Source organism: Falco naumanni, chromosome 7 (genome assembly GCF_017639655.2).
Source record: "Falco naumanni isolate bFalNau1 chromosome 7, bFalNau1.pat, whole genome shotgun sequence".
Lineage (NCBI taxonomy): Eukaryota > Metazoa > Chordata > Aves > Falconiformes > Falconidae > Falco > Falco naumanni.
In genome coordinates, this window is record NC_054060.1 from 72,374,311 (window position 1) to 72,390,904 (window position 16,594).

At 42.5% G+C, this 16,594-nt stretch overlaps 1 protein-coding gene and 1 long non-coding RNA gene across 4 annotated transcripts in view; one reads left to right on the plus strand and one right to left on the minus strand.

Annotated features, from left to right (window-relative positions):
* The window catches only part of SPTBN5 (spectrin beta, non-erythrocytic 5), a 101,667-nt gene that overhangs the window by 5,205 nt on the left and 79,868 nt on the right, over positions 1-16,594 (minus strand). For 2 of the 3 annotated variants that reach the window (XM_040599965.1, XM_040599966.1), the window contains 14 exons: positions 16,398-16,544; positions 14,684-14,821; positions 13,696-13,952; positions 13,345-13,531; positions 10,358-10,570; positions 9,798-9,994; positions 8,999-9,203; positions 8,084-8,278; positions 6,949-7,104; positions 6,302-6,519; positions 4,617-4,806; positions 3,482-3,658; positions 1,891-1,995; positions 252-872 (listed from right to left, as the gene is read on the minus strand). In XM_040599965.1, coding sequence (XP_040455899.1) covers positions 252-872; positions 1,891-1,995; positions 3,482-3,658; positions 4,617-4,806; positions 6,302-6,519; positions 6,949-7,104; positions 8,084-8,278; positions 8,999-9,203; positions 9,798-9,994; positions 10,358-10,570; positions 13,345-13,531; positions 13,696-13,952; positions 14,684-14,821; positions 16,398-16,544 — 3,006 coding nt within the window. The remainder of the gene's footprint in view (positions 1-251; positions 873-1,890; positions 1,996-3,481; positions 3,659-4,616; positions 4,807-6,301; positions 6,520-6,948; positions 7,105-8,083; positions 8,279-8,998; positions 9,204-9,797; positions 9,995-10,357; positions 10,571-13,344; positions 13,532-13,695; positions 13,953-14,683; positions 14,822-16,397; positions 16,545-16,594) is intronic. The other variant, XM_040599967.1, reaches the window with a different exon arrangement.
* On the plus strand, positions 467-9,794 carry LOC121090982. The gene is made up of 3 exons (XR_005828796.1): positions 467-541; positions 2,762-2,830; positions 9,416-9,794. It is a non-coding gene; the product is annotated as an uncharacterized LOC121090982 (long non-coding RNA).

Below are 16,594 nucleotides of genomic sequence, written 5' to 3' on the forward strand. Positions count from 1 at the left end.
AAACTGAGCCAATTTAAAATGCTTTTAAGCTATACCTAGCTGCTTCAGTCAACCATCTTTTTGGAAAGCATATTAACTACAAAGGCATATAAAATGCCTCTTGCTGTTTGGATCCATGACTGCATCCACTGCAATGCCCGCTGTTATAATGCTATCTATGACTTTCACATGGAACCTCCTGTATTTCCTTGCTTGAACTAGTACAGGCTAGCGGGTCCATGAGGAGGGAGCCAGGAATCCCCGGGACTTACCGAAGATGTGTTCTCTAATCTCTCCCAAGAGGAGTTAGACAGCAGTATGTTTGGTGATTTATCTAGTGACCTTTGGCCAGGCTCCGGTGGAGTTGCCATTAGTTTTGACTGCAGGCTGGAAAAAGAGGAGCCTTTAGCACTTTTTTCCTGCGGTGATGAAAGGCCTGTGGCATATGAATCTGACAAACTGCTGCTGCACTGCTGGTTTATGGGAGCAGGAGATAAAGGAGAGCTTAAAGAACTGTGACTTTCCGAAGATGTAGCTTGTGGGCTCACCATCTCTGGTGTAGGTAAAGCGATAATCTCACTGGGTCTCTTCTCAGTTTTCATTCCTGTTTTGCTGCGGCTCAGCGCTTCTGGGACTCCCCCAGCAGTGACCTGCTGGAATGCTGACGGAGACTTTTCAACAGGGGAGAAAACAGTTTCAAGTGGGGCCCTCTGGGACAGGCTGGGTAAGGGCACAGACGGCAGTGGTGGTGTGCTCTCTATCTCTATCGGTTTTGGCAGTGTTTTCCTTCTGTCAGATGTTTTTCTTTTCAGAGAGGGAACCCGTACAACTTTGCCTTTATCCTTCTGCTCACTCTCTTCTGTGTCCACTTGTCTCAGAAGATTGATCTCCCTCTGCAGGACACAATTATTACATTTTTTTAAATGACCTGCACTGCATTCATGGGTACTTACCTAAGATATTTCTATTTTAAGCGGGGATAGTTTTTCAAATACACTGTCTCCTGGCATTGAATTTTAAGGCCTGTACCTCCGATGGCATCCTTAGAGTTAGAACTGATCTTAATTGCTATGTGCTAAGCATTATTTTGTTGCCCAAACCATGAATACTGATGGCAATTAATCACAAATACAGTGAATCCTGCCCTTGCCAAGCTTTCTAGAGGCAGTCTTTAATAAGCTCTAGAGAATCTATGCTACTCTTCTCTGGCACTGCTTCTTTTAAGTTTGCCGTAGGAACAGCGAGTATCCAGGGGTGTTCTCATGGAAGATTTTAGAGCGCAGGACCTCTGTCCCTTCATTTAGCCAATCTGCAAATCACTGAACAAAAGGCAGCTCAACTAAACTAATTTTTAACCTAAGGCCAAACACATAAGCTATGTTTTGCTGGGTATTTCAGGAAAATTGAAAACTTATTGAAACAGCATCTGCGAGGCTGACTAGATATTTCTGGTACTTAATACAGTCTACTGCGGAACTCTGATGCCAGGAGGAAAAAGGCTTATTTCTGCCTTGGCCTCCCTTTGTTTTCAGCCCTTTGCTATCCTCCAGCACTGTCAGGAGGCTGCAGCTCTCCCTACTGAAACCCTGAATGAATCACAACTCTCCATCCACGTAGCAAGGGATCACCCTGTTTCTCACACAGCAATGTGCACTACGCATCCTTTTTGCTGCTCCTGAAAGAAGAAAGCTTCCACTTCTCCACTAGAGCTTTTTCAAGCTAGTTGGACACTTTCGATCCATGTCGAACAGCTGAGAAAGAGAGCCGTACCTGCAATATCTCAGCTCCGGTTACTCATTTACTCCACCTCAGCACAGGAGTTCATTCTCACGTGGTGTGACTGAGCCCCAAACATTCAGGGACCCACATCATCCTGTCTCATACCTTCTGCATCAACTTTCTACTTCTCACCTTAGTTTTCCTGCTGAGCTGAGCAAATTTCTCCTGCTGAGCTGCAAGCATCTTCTCAAAATCATGGTGTTTCATCAGTAATTCCTCTACTTCAGACACTGAGTCCTGAATGGAAAAACGATCAGATACGGAAATCCATCAGAAGAGATTATGTCTAAGATTTTCAGATTTTCCCATTCTATTTAGCCAAATGATGATGCTGAAATTTTTGTAATTCGATGTCTAAACCCCTGGTAGTGTGTGAAAAATCTTAATTTACACTTAAAAAAAAAAAAGGTCAGCAGTGTCTCCTATACATGAAAAAAAGAGCTCAAATAACAACCTTATTTTTGTGTGAAGCCATTGATACCCCAGCTTCCAACTATAACTGTTTACATACAGATTAAGTACTTGGATTCCAGCTTGTGCTAGGCATAGGGTTTATTCCTGCCCTACAACACATGCGTTAAACCTCTGTCTTGTTCTTTGCTGAAATTGATAGTTTTCAATATTTGAATTTATGACATTGTTTTCCCATCTGTCCTGGTTTTGCCTGGGATAGAGTTAATTTTCTTTGTAGTAGCTAGTATGGGTCTATGGTTTGGATTTGTGCCGAAAACTGTTGATAACACAGAGGTGGTTTTGTTACTGCTGTGCAGCGCTGAGCGGCGCTTACACAGAGTCAAGGCCTTTTCTGCCTGTCCCCCCACCCCACAGCGAGCAGGCTGTGGGGCACAAGGAGTTGGGGGGGAGGGGGGACACAGCCGGGACAGCTGACCTGAACAGACCCAAAGGATGTTACATACCATACGATATCGTGCCCAGCGTATAAAGCTGGGGAAGAGGAAGGAAGGGGGGAAATGTTCAAAGTGGTGATGTTTGTCTCCCCAAGTAACCACTACACATGATGGAGTCCTGCTTTCCTGGGGATGGCTGAACACCTGCCTGCCAGTGGGAAGTAGTGAGCAAATTCCTTGTTTTGCTTCGCTTGCAGGGGTAGCTTTTGCTTTACTTATTAAATTGTCTTTACCTCAACCCATGCATTTTCTCACCTTTCTGATTCTCTCCCCCATCCCACCAGGGGGGAAGCGAGCGAGCAGCTGTGTGGTGTTTAGCTGCCTGTGGGGTTAAACCACACCACCATCTTACAAACCATCAGAAAACAGTCAACAACGAGAAAAAAACAAAACTACGGATGCTGGTGTTTAAATAGGAATTTACAAGCTAGCTATCAAGCCATCTGTGCAAAACATTCTACTGCCCGACACGAGACAGGGAAAAAACCCTTTTTCTTTTCAAAACAAGCACTCAGCATGACAGGGCAGGGAAAACCGAACCTTCTGCCAGTTATTACATGAAAAAATGGTCTGGAAATCTCCCCCAGCCTTCTACCACACCCTGGAAGCCACCGCCTCCTACAGCCCATCACCATGTAAAACGCAACAACTGTCCTGGGCTCATTCTGTAAGAGGACAGAGCTCCTGCCCCTTGGCGTCTCAAGGGTGCGTTGCTGTTTAGATTGTGATTAACTTCAGGCCTAAGCCGACACATGCTCCAAGCGGACTGTGTATGCGAAGAGGCAATTCAATAGCATTGCACTGTTGTTACTCACCCCACAGCTAGGATCTGAAAGAAAGCCCTCCTTGGCAGCCAGCCATGCTTCTGCTTGTTCTAGCTCTCTGCGGAGCAATTGAACCTCCCAGTTTTCTTCATATAACTCTTTCCTCATGTCCCAGCCGTCCTTTACCTTCTTCATCAGCTCTAACAGCTCTAACAGTTTTTCTTCAATCTAGAAAAATAACATTTGCAGTGCCGGGAGGTGAAAAACCCAACCAGATTTTCAGGTGGCAGCCAACTAGTGTGTAATCTGCCCTCATGATCCAGAAAATCACCTCTAGATAACTTTGTGGTGTTAACGTAGTTTAGGAAGGATGTCTGAGTTCTCATTTTTCTTACTTGCATTCATTTAGCCTGTATGTTGTATAGCCATATATTATAATTGTATGCATATTCCACATACTGTATGACCAATATCCTGCGATATGCTTTCCCATGATGAAGCTTTATACCCAGGCAATTTGTATCATGGAACTAGTGAGAACCAGCAGATTCAACAAATACATCCATTTATAACAATGGAGAGTCTTAAACTGTGTACAGTTCTCTAATTCTTTCTACAACACAGTAATTTTGCATAAATTCTGGAGATGTTTTTGATGGTGTTATCTCTGAATCTACACACAATACCGAGACAAGCTTGGGACCACTGCAAAGGTCAAAGTCTAAAAGCACACAGACAACTGGGATCACAGAAACGTTAACAATCCTGCTCTTTTGGCTCTATAACATTTCTGAAGAATTACATATCTTCTGGTGTACTTGGGGACATCACTGCATCCTCTAGCTGATTGCATTGTGATGCATTTTGTCTTAAGTCTTGGTTAACTAAATGCTAAAATCTCATTTATGAGGCACATCTTTTCTGTGGAATAGCGATACCTACCCACCTCGCCGAGCAGTGACTGTTCTTCTATGGTCAGCTTCAAAATCAGTTTTTAGAGCACTAAGAACTTTAAAAGGTGTATTATTTTTCTACATGTCAAACGAAGTCCACAGCTTTTAACAACAGAGAATCTGACAGTCCTGTTCAGTTGTTTTATTTTGAAAGACAGACACAGCTGCAACTCCTGCCTGTTTAATGTCGTCTGTGTTCACTCGTTTGTAAAATATTTAACTCATCAACACACCTCCACAGACATGAAATGTCCATTCTTCATCAGGTCACCTCCTGCCCGCTGCATTTCTTCGTATTTTAGCCACTGTTTCTCTATCTCACGCTTGTATTCCTCATGACGCTTGATAAGCAGTTCAGCTCCCAGGACATCATTTGCCAGTTCCTCAGACATCACTACTGCGTGCATCTCATTGGCCCAGGCCCTACAGAATAGAGACAAAAAGGGTAAAAAACGAGTCTGCTGTGTACTCAGGAACGCCCACCTCCCACGGCTGTGGATACATTTGTACAGTCTTTTATTTGCACATGAAAGACAAACATTCAAATAAATTGATCAAGGTTCACTCACGCATCTATGGACTTCGATGACCCGATACAATATTCCCGGTGCTGTTTCAATACATAGCCTGTTAGAAAGGCAGCTGCAGCATCTCTACATACATTGTACATTCAGATCCTCAGCAAGAACCTTAACAGCAGGTGCCTAGGCTGTACGCACTCGCAGTACTTTTATACATAGTACGGGGACACGGAGACTTTCAGATGTCCACCTGACTTTATCACCGTGCGTGAAAGTACCTCATATGCATACAGCGCACTCATGCAAAGAAGCATAGTGGTAGATACTTTTTAAGGAAAATTTTCTACTCCATGAGCCTCAGCTGGCATAAACCAATGCACCTCGATTTACCTGAGCTGAGAATCTATCCCCTCACATGGTAAATGTCCAATAGTCAGAGGTAACCACTTCACTGTCTTTGTATTTCTATTCGTGTCATGGCTTAACTCTTTCATTAACTACAGTGAATGAAAAACGTCCATATTTCTTCTGTGAGTAATCCTATTTAAAAACACAAATTCCATCAAAAATGATACATTTTTGAAGAAAAGGACATTAAAATGATAAAATATAATGTTTTAATGTTGGTCTGCCACTGAGTATAGCGTATTTCCATTAGTTATTTCAATTTTTACATTAGATCTCTCTTTATAGATACTCTGGCATGATTGATTTAAACAAAATGAGATGTTTAGCTCAACGTATCTTTTTTTAAAAACCGTGTTTTGTAGATGCTTTAAACATTCAGCATTTTGTTCTAATTCGGACCAAAAAAGGAAAAAAAACATGCCATGGAATTTCCCAGCAACTCAATTCTTGCAGAAACCTAACCCCTAGTAAGAATGGACAGAAGAGCGTATGCATATAGGCAATGGCATTAAATACATGTGGCAAAACACTTTCAGCACTTGAGCAAGTGCTAACCTATTCTAGAAGGTTATCTTTAATGTAGTTGCTTTGAATCTGAGAAAAACAGGCACTGGCGTCTGTGCAGGTGTACAAATTACCTGGCTACCTAGCCGAGACTCCCCCATCTTCCTACAGAACCAACATGTTTCCAATTGGAACTGTGAGACTACCCAAGCTATCCAGAGCGACTGAACTCTCCAAGACTGCCTAGGAAATAGTCTAAAAATGTGGGTTTGTCATGCACGCTGTGCTGAAGTGCGAGTGGCATGGTCACCTCTGATGTGTTGTGAAAGTGTGCTGTTGAGAAGATGCCATGTATCCAAAGGGATTTACAAGTTGCAGAGCACCTGGGACAGGAGTCAAATAACTGACAGGTGTAATTTAGAGAATCCTATATGGGAAAGACAAGAAATACGGCCCACTGCCAAACTCGAGGAGCCAACACGTACGTCAGCTCCCTGCAGTCATTGAAGTAGAGCTGGACTTGTTCTGCCTGGCTCAGTCTTGCCTTCCTCTGCAGAAACTTCTTGTCCAGGTTTTCCCAGCACTCCTCTGCATCTGTGAGTCTCTCCATGATGTTTTCCTTGACTTGAGGGTATGTGCGGCTGAGGTGCCAAGCCTCTCCCCGAATCCGTTCCAGCTCTTTCATGATGGCTCCTAGATCTCTCTGGAACAGACAGAATGGATTGTAAGTGCAAGTCACTACTTATGTCTACCAAAAGCAGATTTTAAAGATGGTCCATGTTTTCTAGTCACTGGCTGCACAGAGGCTGGAAATACGACTGAATATTTTGAAAAGTGTGGAACTGAAGTCTCTTGTAGTTCAGATGACACCTTTGCAATTACAATAACAATTTGGAATAAATTTTAGAAGAGCTCATCCTTGGAAGCAAAAGTATTAATTATATAAAACCACATTATTATAAACAGGGGGGGGAAAAACGCTTCTGTGAAGCACAAAGAATATTTCAGGATGCAATAAATTTATCTTCTGTTGGCCTGCAAGCAAGACTTGAGGGTATTTAAGATCAAGCGTCAGTCTCCTCTTTTTGTCATTTATGCTTTTCTGCCACTGCTTCATGACAGATCCCCTTACCTCTACACCCTCAAGCTGGCTGAGAAGTGTCTGTACACCTGGAAGATCGTATCCATAATCTTCTATATCCACCACTGCCTCTTTCTCCTGCATCCAGCCCTTTACTTCATCCACATCGCGATCATACCGGTGAACTTGCTGGGCTGCTCTTAGATTCTGGAACAAAGAAACAATGTAATTGTAATACTATATATCATGTCTGCAGCATAAAAAAGGGCAACCCTAGTATGTCCTAATGCAGTACAGACTGAACAAAAGCAGGAGAAAAACCCCTTCCCAATTGTCATCTGAAAGTGAGGCACTCAAGTTAGCCTGATTTCTCCAAGTTCTGTTCGAAATGGAAAGATACAGTTGTCTCCAAAGAACAATTTATCCCTACATAAATGAATGGTCAAGATGGAGAGCATGCATTACCCTCTAAAGGTAAAGCTCTCAGCTATAGAAAGTGTCCAAAAACCTTGCTTGGAATAGAGGCCTACACTACAAACAGTGAAAGTAGGAGGAGTTAAGTGGAAATTAGGTGTTCTGAAATGAGAGGATTGAAAAATGTTCCAATGCTATTTTACATTCAAACTATATATTAACAATTGCAATGGCTTTACTGCTGCTAACAGACAATAGTGGGCTTGAGCTACTTCATAAGCAAAATGTGTAAGTAACAGTAGTGAAGAATGAAGAAAAGAGTTGAGGGCATCTGACATTTTAAGTTCTCTTTAAAGCAAGTAAAAATGCTGAGTTCTGTGTGTTCTCTCTGCTTTTCCAAACACGTTTGTGACTGCAGTTTCACAAGAGGGGGTGAACTGATTTAACAGCTAACTGCTGCCAAAAGGTAGAGGTTTTGGCTTTGTGTCCTCTATCACCTTCTCTCCCACACCCCTTCTTTGACTTAAAATAACTCAGCAAAAAAAATCTGGAGAGCTTTCATCTTGTTTAATAAGCTGAAGAAGTTCAGTAAAGCAGCCAATGTAAGCAGTGGCTATAAAGGCAAATGGATCAAGAAAGAACAGAATAGAATACACCTGCTGCTCTTATAAACCCTGTGTTTCAACATGAGCTGTACACTGTTCTGCAAAAGGAAAAAGGACATGGGAAACTGTAGGGAATTCAATGGCCCAGTTTTTCATGTATTTCCTACCTCTGTCCTTGTCTGGATGTCATGGCACAGTTTCTCCCACATCTCATTGATTTGCTTTGTTCTCTTCTGGATAATGTCCACCTTGCTGTGGCCCTCCTTCTCTAGTTTAGATGCTAATTCATTTAAGGAGACAACTTTGGGGTGACCCAGAGGCTTCACCTCATTTACAAAATCTTTAAACTTTTTCTCCAGCACCTGCAGGATAGATGGGGACACAGACTTAGACACAGGAATTTCTGCTTACATCTATGAGAGAGGCAAAAGGAATTACTTTCTCTGTACACAAAAGCTGTGTATTGCAGTCTACAAGTGCAAGTAACTTGATCAACTCAGACGATGTGGAGTCAGAAGAAAGCATCTGTTGTCTTGATCATTTAACAATTTATGTCTCAAAGAAAAATCACGTCCTGACAAGCAGATGCCACCCAGATCAAAAGCTAAGAAACACAACCTGTTTGGCTGTCCACATATGCAGCAGCAGTTGAGGAGTGGACACGATGAATTATACCTATCTGTGCGCCCTGAGGAGAAATTGTCCTTTAAATCAGCAGCTCAAAGTGTGAATGCTGCATCCCAGTGTTTTTCCACTGAAATCGTTACCAGACCATGGCTTTGGTCTTGTCAAATTTTTTAGGCCCTGTCAAATTTATAATCAGGGCCAGCAGTGTGGTGACCTCACCTTATCCTAAGAAAAAGCTAACCTTCTGATGCACCTACTTCTTCTGTTGGAGGATGCTACCTCAGAGTCCTGTATAAGTAGACAGAAAAAAGTCTGTGTTCTTGCTGCAGAGATAACTGGTTAGCTTAGCTTTTGTCACTGTAACATGAGTCGCTGTCAGCAGCTACACAAAAATCGCAGCAAATATATTCCCACTTTGCCACACAATACATACAATACCTTTTATTTTCTTTTACCTCAACATCATCTAAGTCCTGCCCATAGTTATCAGACTCTGCTACAGACTGTTTACTGGAAAGCCATGCCTCCACCAGCTGGAATTCTCTTTCAAACTGATAGAGCTGGAATTCTTCTTGCAGGCGTTTTCTCTGGGTCTCAGCCTTCTGTAGGAGAGACTGATAGTCTGCTAGGATCCTCTGGAGCTTTGAAAGTATGGCTGGACTGCAGAGAACAAGAATCAGAATATGCCTTTGTTTTACTGGCTTTTTTTGAACACTGTCTTTTCTGACAGGTTGAATTTGCAACACCTTCAAAATACAGAAGTAACTATATAACATCATGGAGTGAGTTATGCCAAGCTGTTAAAATCAGCTAGTTTAGGAAATTAAAGTATGTCGTAAGAACGGCTGCTTTTTTCACTTCCTTCTCCCCAGGTCTAAAAGCAAACTGGCAATGAAAACCAGCAAACTGTCAAAAACGTCATTCAAAAAAACACATTTCATTTCCCAAGCCCAGTTGTTTTTGAACCTTTATGGTAAATGAGAACTAGATGACAGCTCCTGGGAATAGACAATGGACAAAGATGATGATCTGCACTAATTGGTGTTTTGTTAAAAAACAACAGTCATGAAAACAATCATCAAGCTTTTGAGGGCCTGAGTGTGTGTGAAGGTGGTGAAGGAGGGGCTGATGTCCCCTGAAGTCATATTTGTGAATGAGCCGTCAAACAGCTACTGACGGTTGAACTTTTCCGTACATGCCTTCTCTGGGCATTTCCATTAGACCTGGAGCAGAAGTCTGTTTTCACTTTCCTACCTCTCCGGGCTGTCTTTGTTTATTAAGCTGGCACCCGTCTCCTGTACTTTCTCAATCCGGGGCCTGAAACCATCCATGTCCAACTTGGTAGCTTCAAGTTTACGAAGTAAAGCTTGTGTGGATTCTTCATTCTTCCCATGATCGGAGATCTCCAGAATGAAGCTCCTCTCTGCCAACCATGCCTCCACCTCCAGAAGCTGCATAAAACACCGGGATGAGCCTGTACATCATAGCTGTGATTTAGCTCAAGACAAAGAAAACTGGAAAGCAGTGGTGCCCAAATAGACACATCAGTGAAAACAGACAGCAGCTTAGGTGCCTTCCTGCAGGGCAATCTAGCAGACGCTATTTGAAAAAATCTCTACCCAGAACGCAGAAGTTATCCCTCACTGCAGTTAGTTGGAAACATAAATGTTACCCCTCCACTGTATTCATATTTACCAGATATGAACAGTATGAATTCTGCTCTGATCTCAGCACTTGCATCCACTGAACAATAAGGATGTTGATTCTTTTAAGCAAAGAAAGACCAAAATAAATGTCTCGGAAACCATCTTTACCTCATTCAGGAAGAGGTGGGCCTCATATGACTGCATGAGTCGCTGTCTCCTCTCTTGAGCCTCTGCCTTCAAGGTTTCTACCGAAGTCTCGAGCTCCTTCAGACGCTCCATAATCTTGCGAGAGGCTGAGTGGCCTCCCCTTACCAGTTTCTGTCCTGTACTGAGCACTGCTTTGGTCAAAGCATCCCGGCTACTTATCTCATTCTCCAAATTCTGTAAAGAGTAAAGAGTAAAATGACAAGACAAAAAAAAAAAAAAAAAAAAAAAGCTATAAAGATTTTTATACCAAATAATGTGGTCATGTAATTCCGTTATTAATTTGTTTTCCATACACAAAGATGGGTCAGTGGTGCAAAGTCTGAGTCAATGTTCAACACAGACTGGAGGAGGTTTTGGGGGTGAAGGAGTGATCAGAGATCAAGTAAAGCCTTGAAGTCTGGACCTTGGTGTGCACCCACCTCAGAGTGTGGAAGGAAGAGGTTCTAACCACAAACTTCTTATCTGTGGATTCCGGAATATACCCACTGCACCCCATTACACAATGTTTCTTGAATTAAAATGTGTCTAGGGAAGAACCATCAATTCACTTGCTCATCGGTATTTATCACTTCCCAGTGCCTTCGTAGAAGATGCAGCTTTGCACAACAGCCATTGCGAACACGGTGGATACACATACCACCAGGCAGCCAAGAGGACACGGAGAGAATAAAACTGCCTGAGCCAGTTCTCACAGATTTTAGTTGAAATTAATTTCTGAAGATTGGTAGATTTTAAAACCATAGGGTGTTTGCCTGGTGGGCAAGGACTGTGACATCAAATTCTCTGTGGATGGACGTGCATTCCATGGCTAACTATGCCTGAGCACCTTGAGCACAAACCCCACCTTTTTTTTTTAATTGTTCTGTTTGTTTTCATAGCTATGAAACAGGCAGTTAGACTGCAGTGCTGTGTTAATGTAGAAGAGACACCCTCTCTCAGGAGAGGAGCTGCTTTTTCAACTTAAGTATCAGACTTGGCGGGAAAAGAGCTCAGATTCTAATCTTGCCTTTAACTTCCCCCTATTAATTTCAAGACAGGCACTATGTTGTTGAAAAGTGACACTGTATCTGACCCCAGCAGAATGGAACCCAGTGGCAAAGATTATAAAACATCTTGTACTGTGTATTAATAATAAACTAGCAGCAGGAAGAACAACTTTGCAGTTGAACATTTAGGAACATGCATTCACAGTACTTCATTTCTAACAACAGAGATTTTTAAAAAAAGAACAACAGGGGAGAGGGGAATGAGGGCAAAACTGTTCCAAGCCAAGCAGCTGTGAATATGCATATTGTATTTGTATGTAAATGCAATTTTGCAAGAAAGTTTTGGGGGTTTGCTTTGTTGTTTTTTTTTTTAGTATGATACATTTCATACACAATCTCTTTTGTGGTAACAAACCAAGGACTGAATTTTGCAAATCTGGCTCATTAAGACAAACAACTGAAGGTGGAACTAACAGTATATTCAATTCTTGACTGTTGTGTTACCTCTGACATTTGTTTGCCTGTAAGCCAACATTTAGGAAGAAAAAAAAAAAAAAAAAAAGATGTAGAGACTCTAGCTACTAAGAGGTCGAGAATTCAAAGCTTATATTTTAATCCTGCTTCTGGGAAAATAAGCAAAATGGCAGGAAGAATTGGCATTTTATCATGCACTGGTATTACGGTCTATACCTCCCATTCTCACAGTTCACTGAAATATTTTGAGACCTTGCCAATTAACCCAAAGATAATTGCAGCCTAAAGCAGTACCTCCACTGTTTTTTCAGTTATCCCAAATATTTTCTCAGATTAATTCAGCTCAAACATTCCTTTCTTCTGTGAACCTCATTACTTCCCTACCATGTCAATCAACTCATAATTTATACCTTTTATCATGATAAAGCAAGCTTTTTGCTCTTACTAATGTCAAAGTCATCAACTGCATCTTTCTTAAATACAGAATTTTTACAAGTATGAGAATTATATCTAAGAAAGTGCAAACTATTCAGAATATACCTATGGGTCTCACTTAGGAATATTCTGAAAGATGCATTTAAAAACATTCTATAATTCTTCATTAAATTGTGAGTACACCTGGGATAAATGAATATACTTGGGATTACACTCTCTCTCTCTCTGTATATATATATATATGCATATATATCTCATACATACTCCCACTTTGTAAGATCTCCTGTCTTTCCCAGCTCTATTGCAGATGGCACAGATTTTCCCCAGAGGAACCTGACCTGGCACTTAAATGGGCTGTCATTTGCTAACATTAAATACCAATAGCTACGGCAAACTTTTAGCAGGAATTTTTTTCTTTTTTTCCTACCTTTCAACTGGTATTTGAGATGACAGTGTTCCGGGCACTCCTTCCTCTGGTGGCCCATCTGAATATTGTGAAATAATCCAGCAGCTAGCTATCTTGAAAGCTACCACTGGAATGAAGGTGGGCTAAGGATCACCATAATATCCTGTTAACTCCCTCCCTTCAGAGCAGAAAGGGTTTGGGGGAAAGATGTTTTCATGGGAGCTCATCCTGAGACATCTAAGCAATGAACTTGCTTGGATGTACTTAGTGAGTTTCAAAGAATATTTTTTAGGACATCTCTTGCTCAAAGAAGCTAGGACAGCATGCACAATGGTTTGTAAAATCTATTTTGTGTTGCAAAGGCCAGGTTCTGAGCTCAGTTCACAGAAAGAGCCCATGCGTCCACTGAAAAGCATATGGTGTGGTACCCTCACCACTGCAATGATAAGCAGCACAGAATCCCTCACGTTGCCAGGTCATGGACATATCCTTCAAAATACATCATTACTGTTAGACATGGGTAAGAGCCCCCGGCACCATGCCTCCTGTTAGCCGAAGCACAGCAGATGAAGTTCGCCAGAGGCAAACTGAATACCATGTTCTGGCTTTAATTCTAAAGACTGATAATGGTTCTCACAGGAAATTACCTGGTGCTTTTCTTGTAGACTCTGAACAGTTGCCAGGGATTGTCCATAATCCCTCGAGGAAGCCATGGGGAGCTTCTCATGAACCCAGGCCAACTCCTCATCAACATCTCGGAAGAGCTGGTACTGAAGCCTGCTTGCCTCCAGACTCCCACGCCTCTCCTGCAGGGGATCACGTAGACTTTTGTATCTGCAGGTTTTAAAGGGAACCCAATGAGGACCACAAATTAATAAGGAATGAATGCAAAATGTTCTTTTCAGTACGATGTAGAGAAGGAAAGAAAAAAATATGCAGGGAAGAAAAAGGCTGACAGAAGTAGGAAGAAGATGGCAGGAGACAGGCCAGACACACACCTCTGCACCAGCTGATCCACTTTCTCTTCTAGTTCATCAGCAAGGAAATGTTTCTCCTTCTGGAACTGCTGAGCTGTGTCCACAAGCTCTTGCAGCCGGTCCCTATGTCCAGCAATATCTTCCTCCAGTTCCTCTTGTTTCTTCAAATGACTGTTCAAAACCACCAGATCACTGCTACTGTATGGTGCTTTCAACTCATTTTCCACATCTTCCAACCATTTCTCCATATCCTCTAAACTTCGCTGAAAATAAAGGCCCTGAGGACAAGCAAGAAGAAAACGTCGTTTAAACCTTTAGGACAAACAATATGATATAAAAGTCTTGGCCAGTTCCAGTAAGAATTACACACAAACACAGAGAAGCTTCCCAGTGCTCAGTGAACCCTTCCCAGATATGACGGTCGTTCAAATGAAGAAGGGAATTCAGTCAGTGAACACAAGAACAGATGTAAAGAACATCAAGAGCTAATCTTGTGTTGCACAAATAAAAATGATGGGCACAGTACCTTAAAAGGAAGCCATTTAAAAGGGAGAGCTCTATTTTACACCCAAAGAGAGTCTGACAGCCCATGCAAAACTTGTAGGCATGAGTAGTCATGTGCCTGGAGCCAGAAGAATGAAAAGCAGCTGTGGGCTTCCTTCTCAGTGTGTTGGAGAAAAGATGCCATTGGGATAGATGCAGAGAGTTGACATATTTCAATGAATACATTTTCCCTCAGTATCCCTCTCTGGAATCCTGATCTAAACCAGCAGCAGAAAGCAGAACAGACCACAGCCTACAAATCCTTTTCCCTCCATAGGGATCTCCAGTTCTCCTGCCAATTCCATTCAATGAGTCCATACTTAGTTTCTTTGCTCTAATGGTCTTGAGGAATCAGGTCTGATTGTATAAAGTGACACACTCGTAGATGAGATGTGTAACAGAGAAGGCAGCTGTGCCATCTCTGGAAGCGACACCAAGACCCAGCCACTGGCATCACTGCACATACCTTGTAAGCATCCTGCAGCTTGGCCTGTTTATCCTGGCAACTTGCTAGCAGTTCCTCCCACAGCTCTTCCATTTCTTCTAGTCTGGACTGAATGGCTTCAGGGGCATAATGCCTCTCACGGAGCATCTTCTCCCCCTCCTACAGCAGAGAGAACAGTCAGTTTTCTTCCTTTGCTGAATGCACCAGAATGTGTCACTTTTGCCTCCTTAAACAAAGTCTGCTGGCACTGCTATGTAAAGGGCTGGCTGAAGCCATCGCTTCCTGACATAACAGACAGAGGCTGCAGAGACAAAGAAAAAACAGGTAAAGGCAAAATGCTTATTGAAACTAGGGCAGAGACTGATTTTCCTGGCATCTAAAATGATCTGATATGGTAGAGAACAATACTAGAAGACAAAGAGTGGAGAGAATCTTCATTATGCAACAGCTATGTTGCCTAAAAGTTGGCAGGGAGCCTAGTTTGCAAGCAGTCAGTATTTTCTGTCACGTCCCACATTATATGATCACTGTTTGAGATTGCCCAGACACCTGTCCTTTTCTACTCCCTTCCCTGCATGTTAAGAAAGCACTATCTCATACAAGTGCACCACCTGTATGAGACAATAAAACCTCTTTTAACCATGTACAGTTTTACACTACTGTATTATGTTACAAAAGTCTGTCTGCATTTCTCATCCCTGAGCTGCAGCTGCCAAACAGATTGGCAGAGGAGGAGGTAGAGGGGGCACAGCAAGACCTCCATCAGGTAGAAGAGACTGTAGGTACATCCTAAGCTGGGACCAAGTTTGGTTTCGAAAGCTAAACTGAGCTATTTCTACATACTGCCATGGGGAAGAGGAGGCACAGCAAGAGAAAGATGCTATACCAGGACAGCAGATGTTAATTTTCCTCTAAAAAGCAAAAGAGACAGGACATCAGGAAATAATGAGAAAGAGATTGTGCAAACAACTCCTTAAAAACAGATTAAAAAGAATTGTTAACTACACTACTAAACTCCCCTGTTGTGTCTGCACACAGAGGGGTTAAAAAGTTTTTTTTAAAAAAAAAAAGAAAGGGAGAGTGTGTTTCTACAATACTGGATGCAGATGAGTCTGAGGAGGGAATCTATCCCTACTGCTTAGTTATCTATTGCAAACTACAGCTAGGAAGCACTGTGCTGAAAATAAGGTTAATAAACACGTAACAGTCTGTCCTTCCAAGCTCATCATCTGATCCCAGCTTTTGCCAAGCATCTGACAAAGCTTGTCAGACTTCCCTCCTGTCTCTCTTACAAGCACGTCTCTGGGAAGGCAACACTTATAAACTCTTCTTGATCCTTTTTGTTGGATACATTTTACATGACTTGTTGAAGTTCTGCTCCCAATCAGCCAGATTCCCTGCTGGAAAGAAACAGGTGTACCTCTGAAGTGGCATTCATGCCAGACAGAAGTCCCTAACGTCAGTGGATTGACCTTTTCATTGAAGGCACCCATCTCTTCCCACTGCATGCAGAGCGAATACAGACAGCAAGCTCACACTAGACAGTAAGAGGGAAGCTGAAAGAAACTGACAGACTAAAAGCATAAGCTTCCCAGTCTCCTCAGAGAGAATGTCAACAAAGTCAGCGAGGGGACAGTGATCACCCCTCGCTTGCTTGAGATCCGTGTAACTCAGCCTGCCCGCAGAGCCTTTCAGGCCAGGTGCCCACCCCTGCCATCAGCCCCGTTTCTCTCACAGATCTGATGGAGTCCAGGCGATTTCTATTGGCCATGATCTCTGCCTGGAAAGTCTGGTGCTTCTGCAGTTTGGTCTGCAGGTTGCTCGGATCCTTCCAGCTATCATCCTTGGCGATGCTATTCTTCTCATTGATCCAGGCAGCTACCTTTGGAGAGGAAAGAACAGAAGTAGAAAAAACCTCCAGTGTTTCTTCAG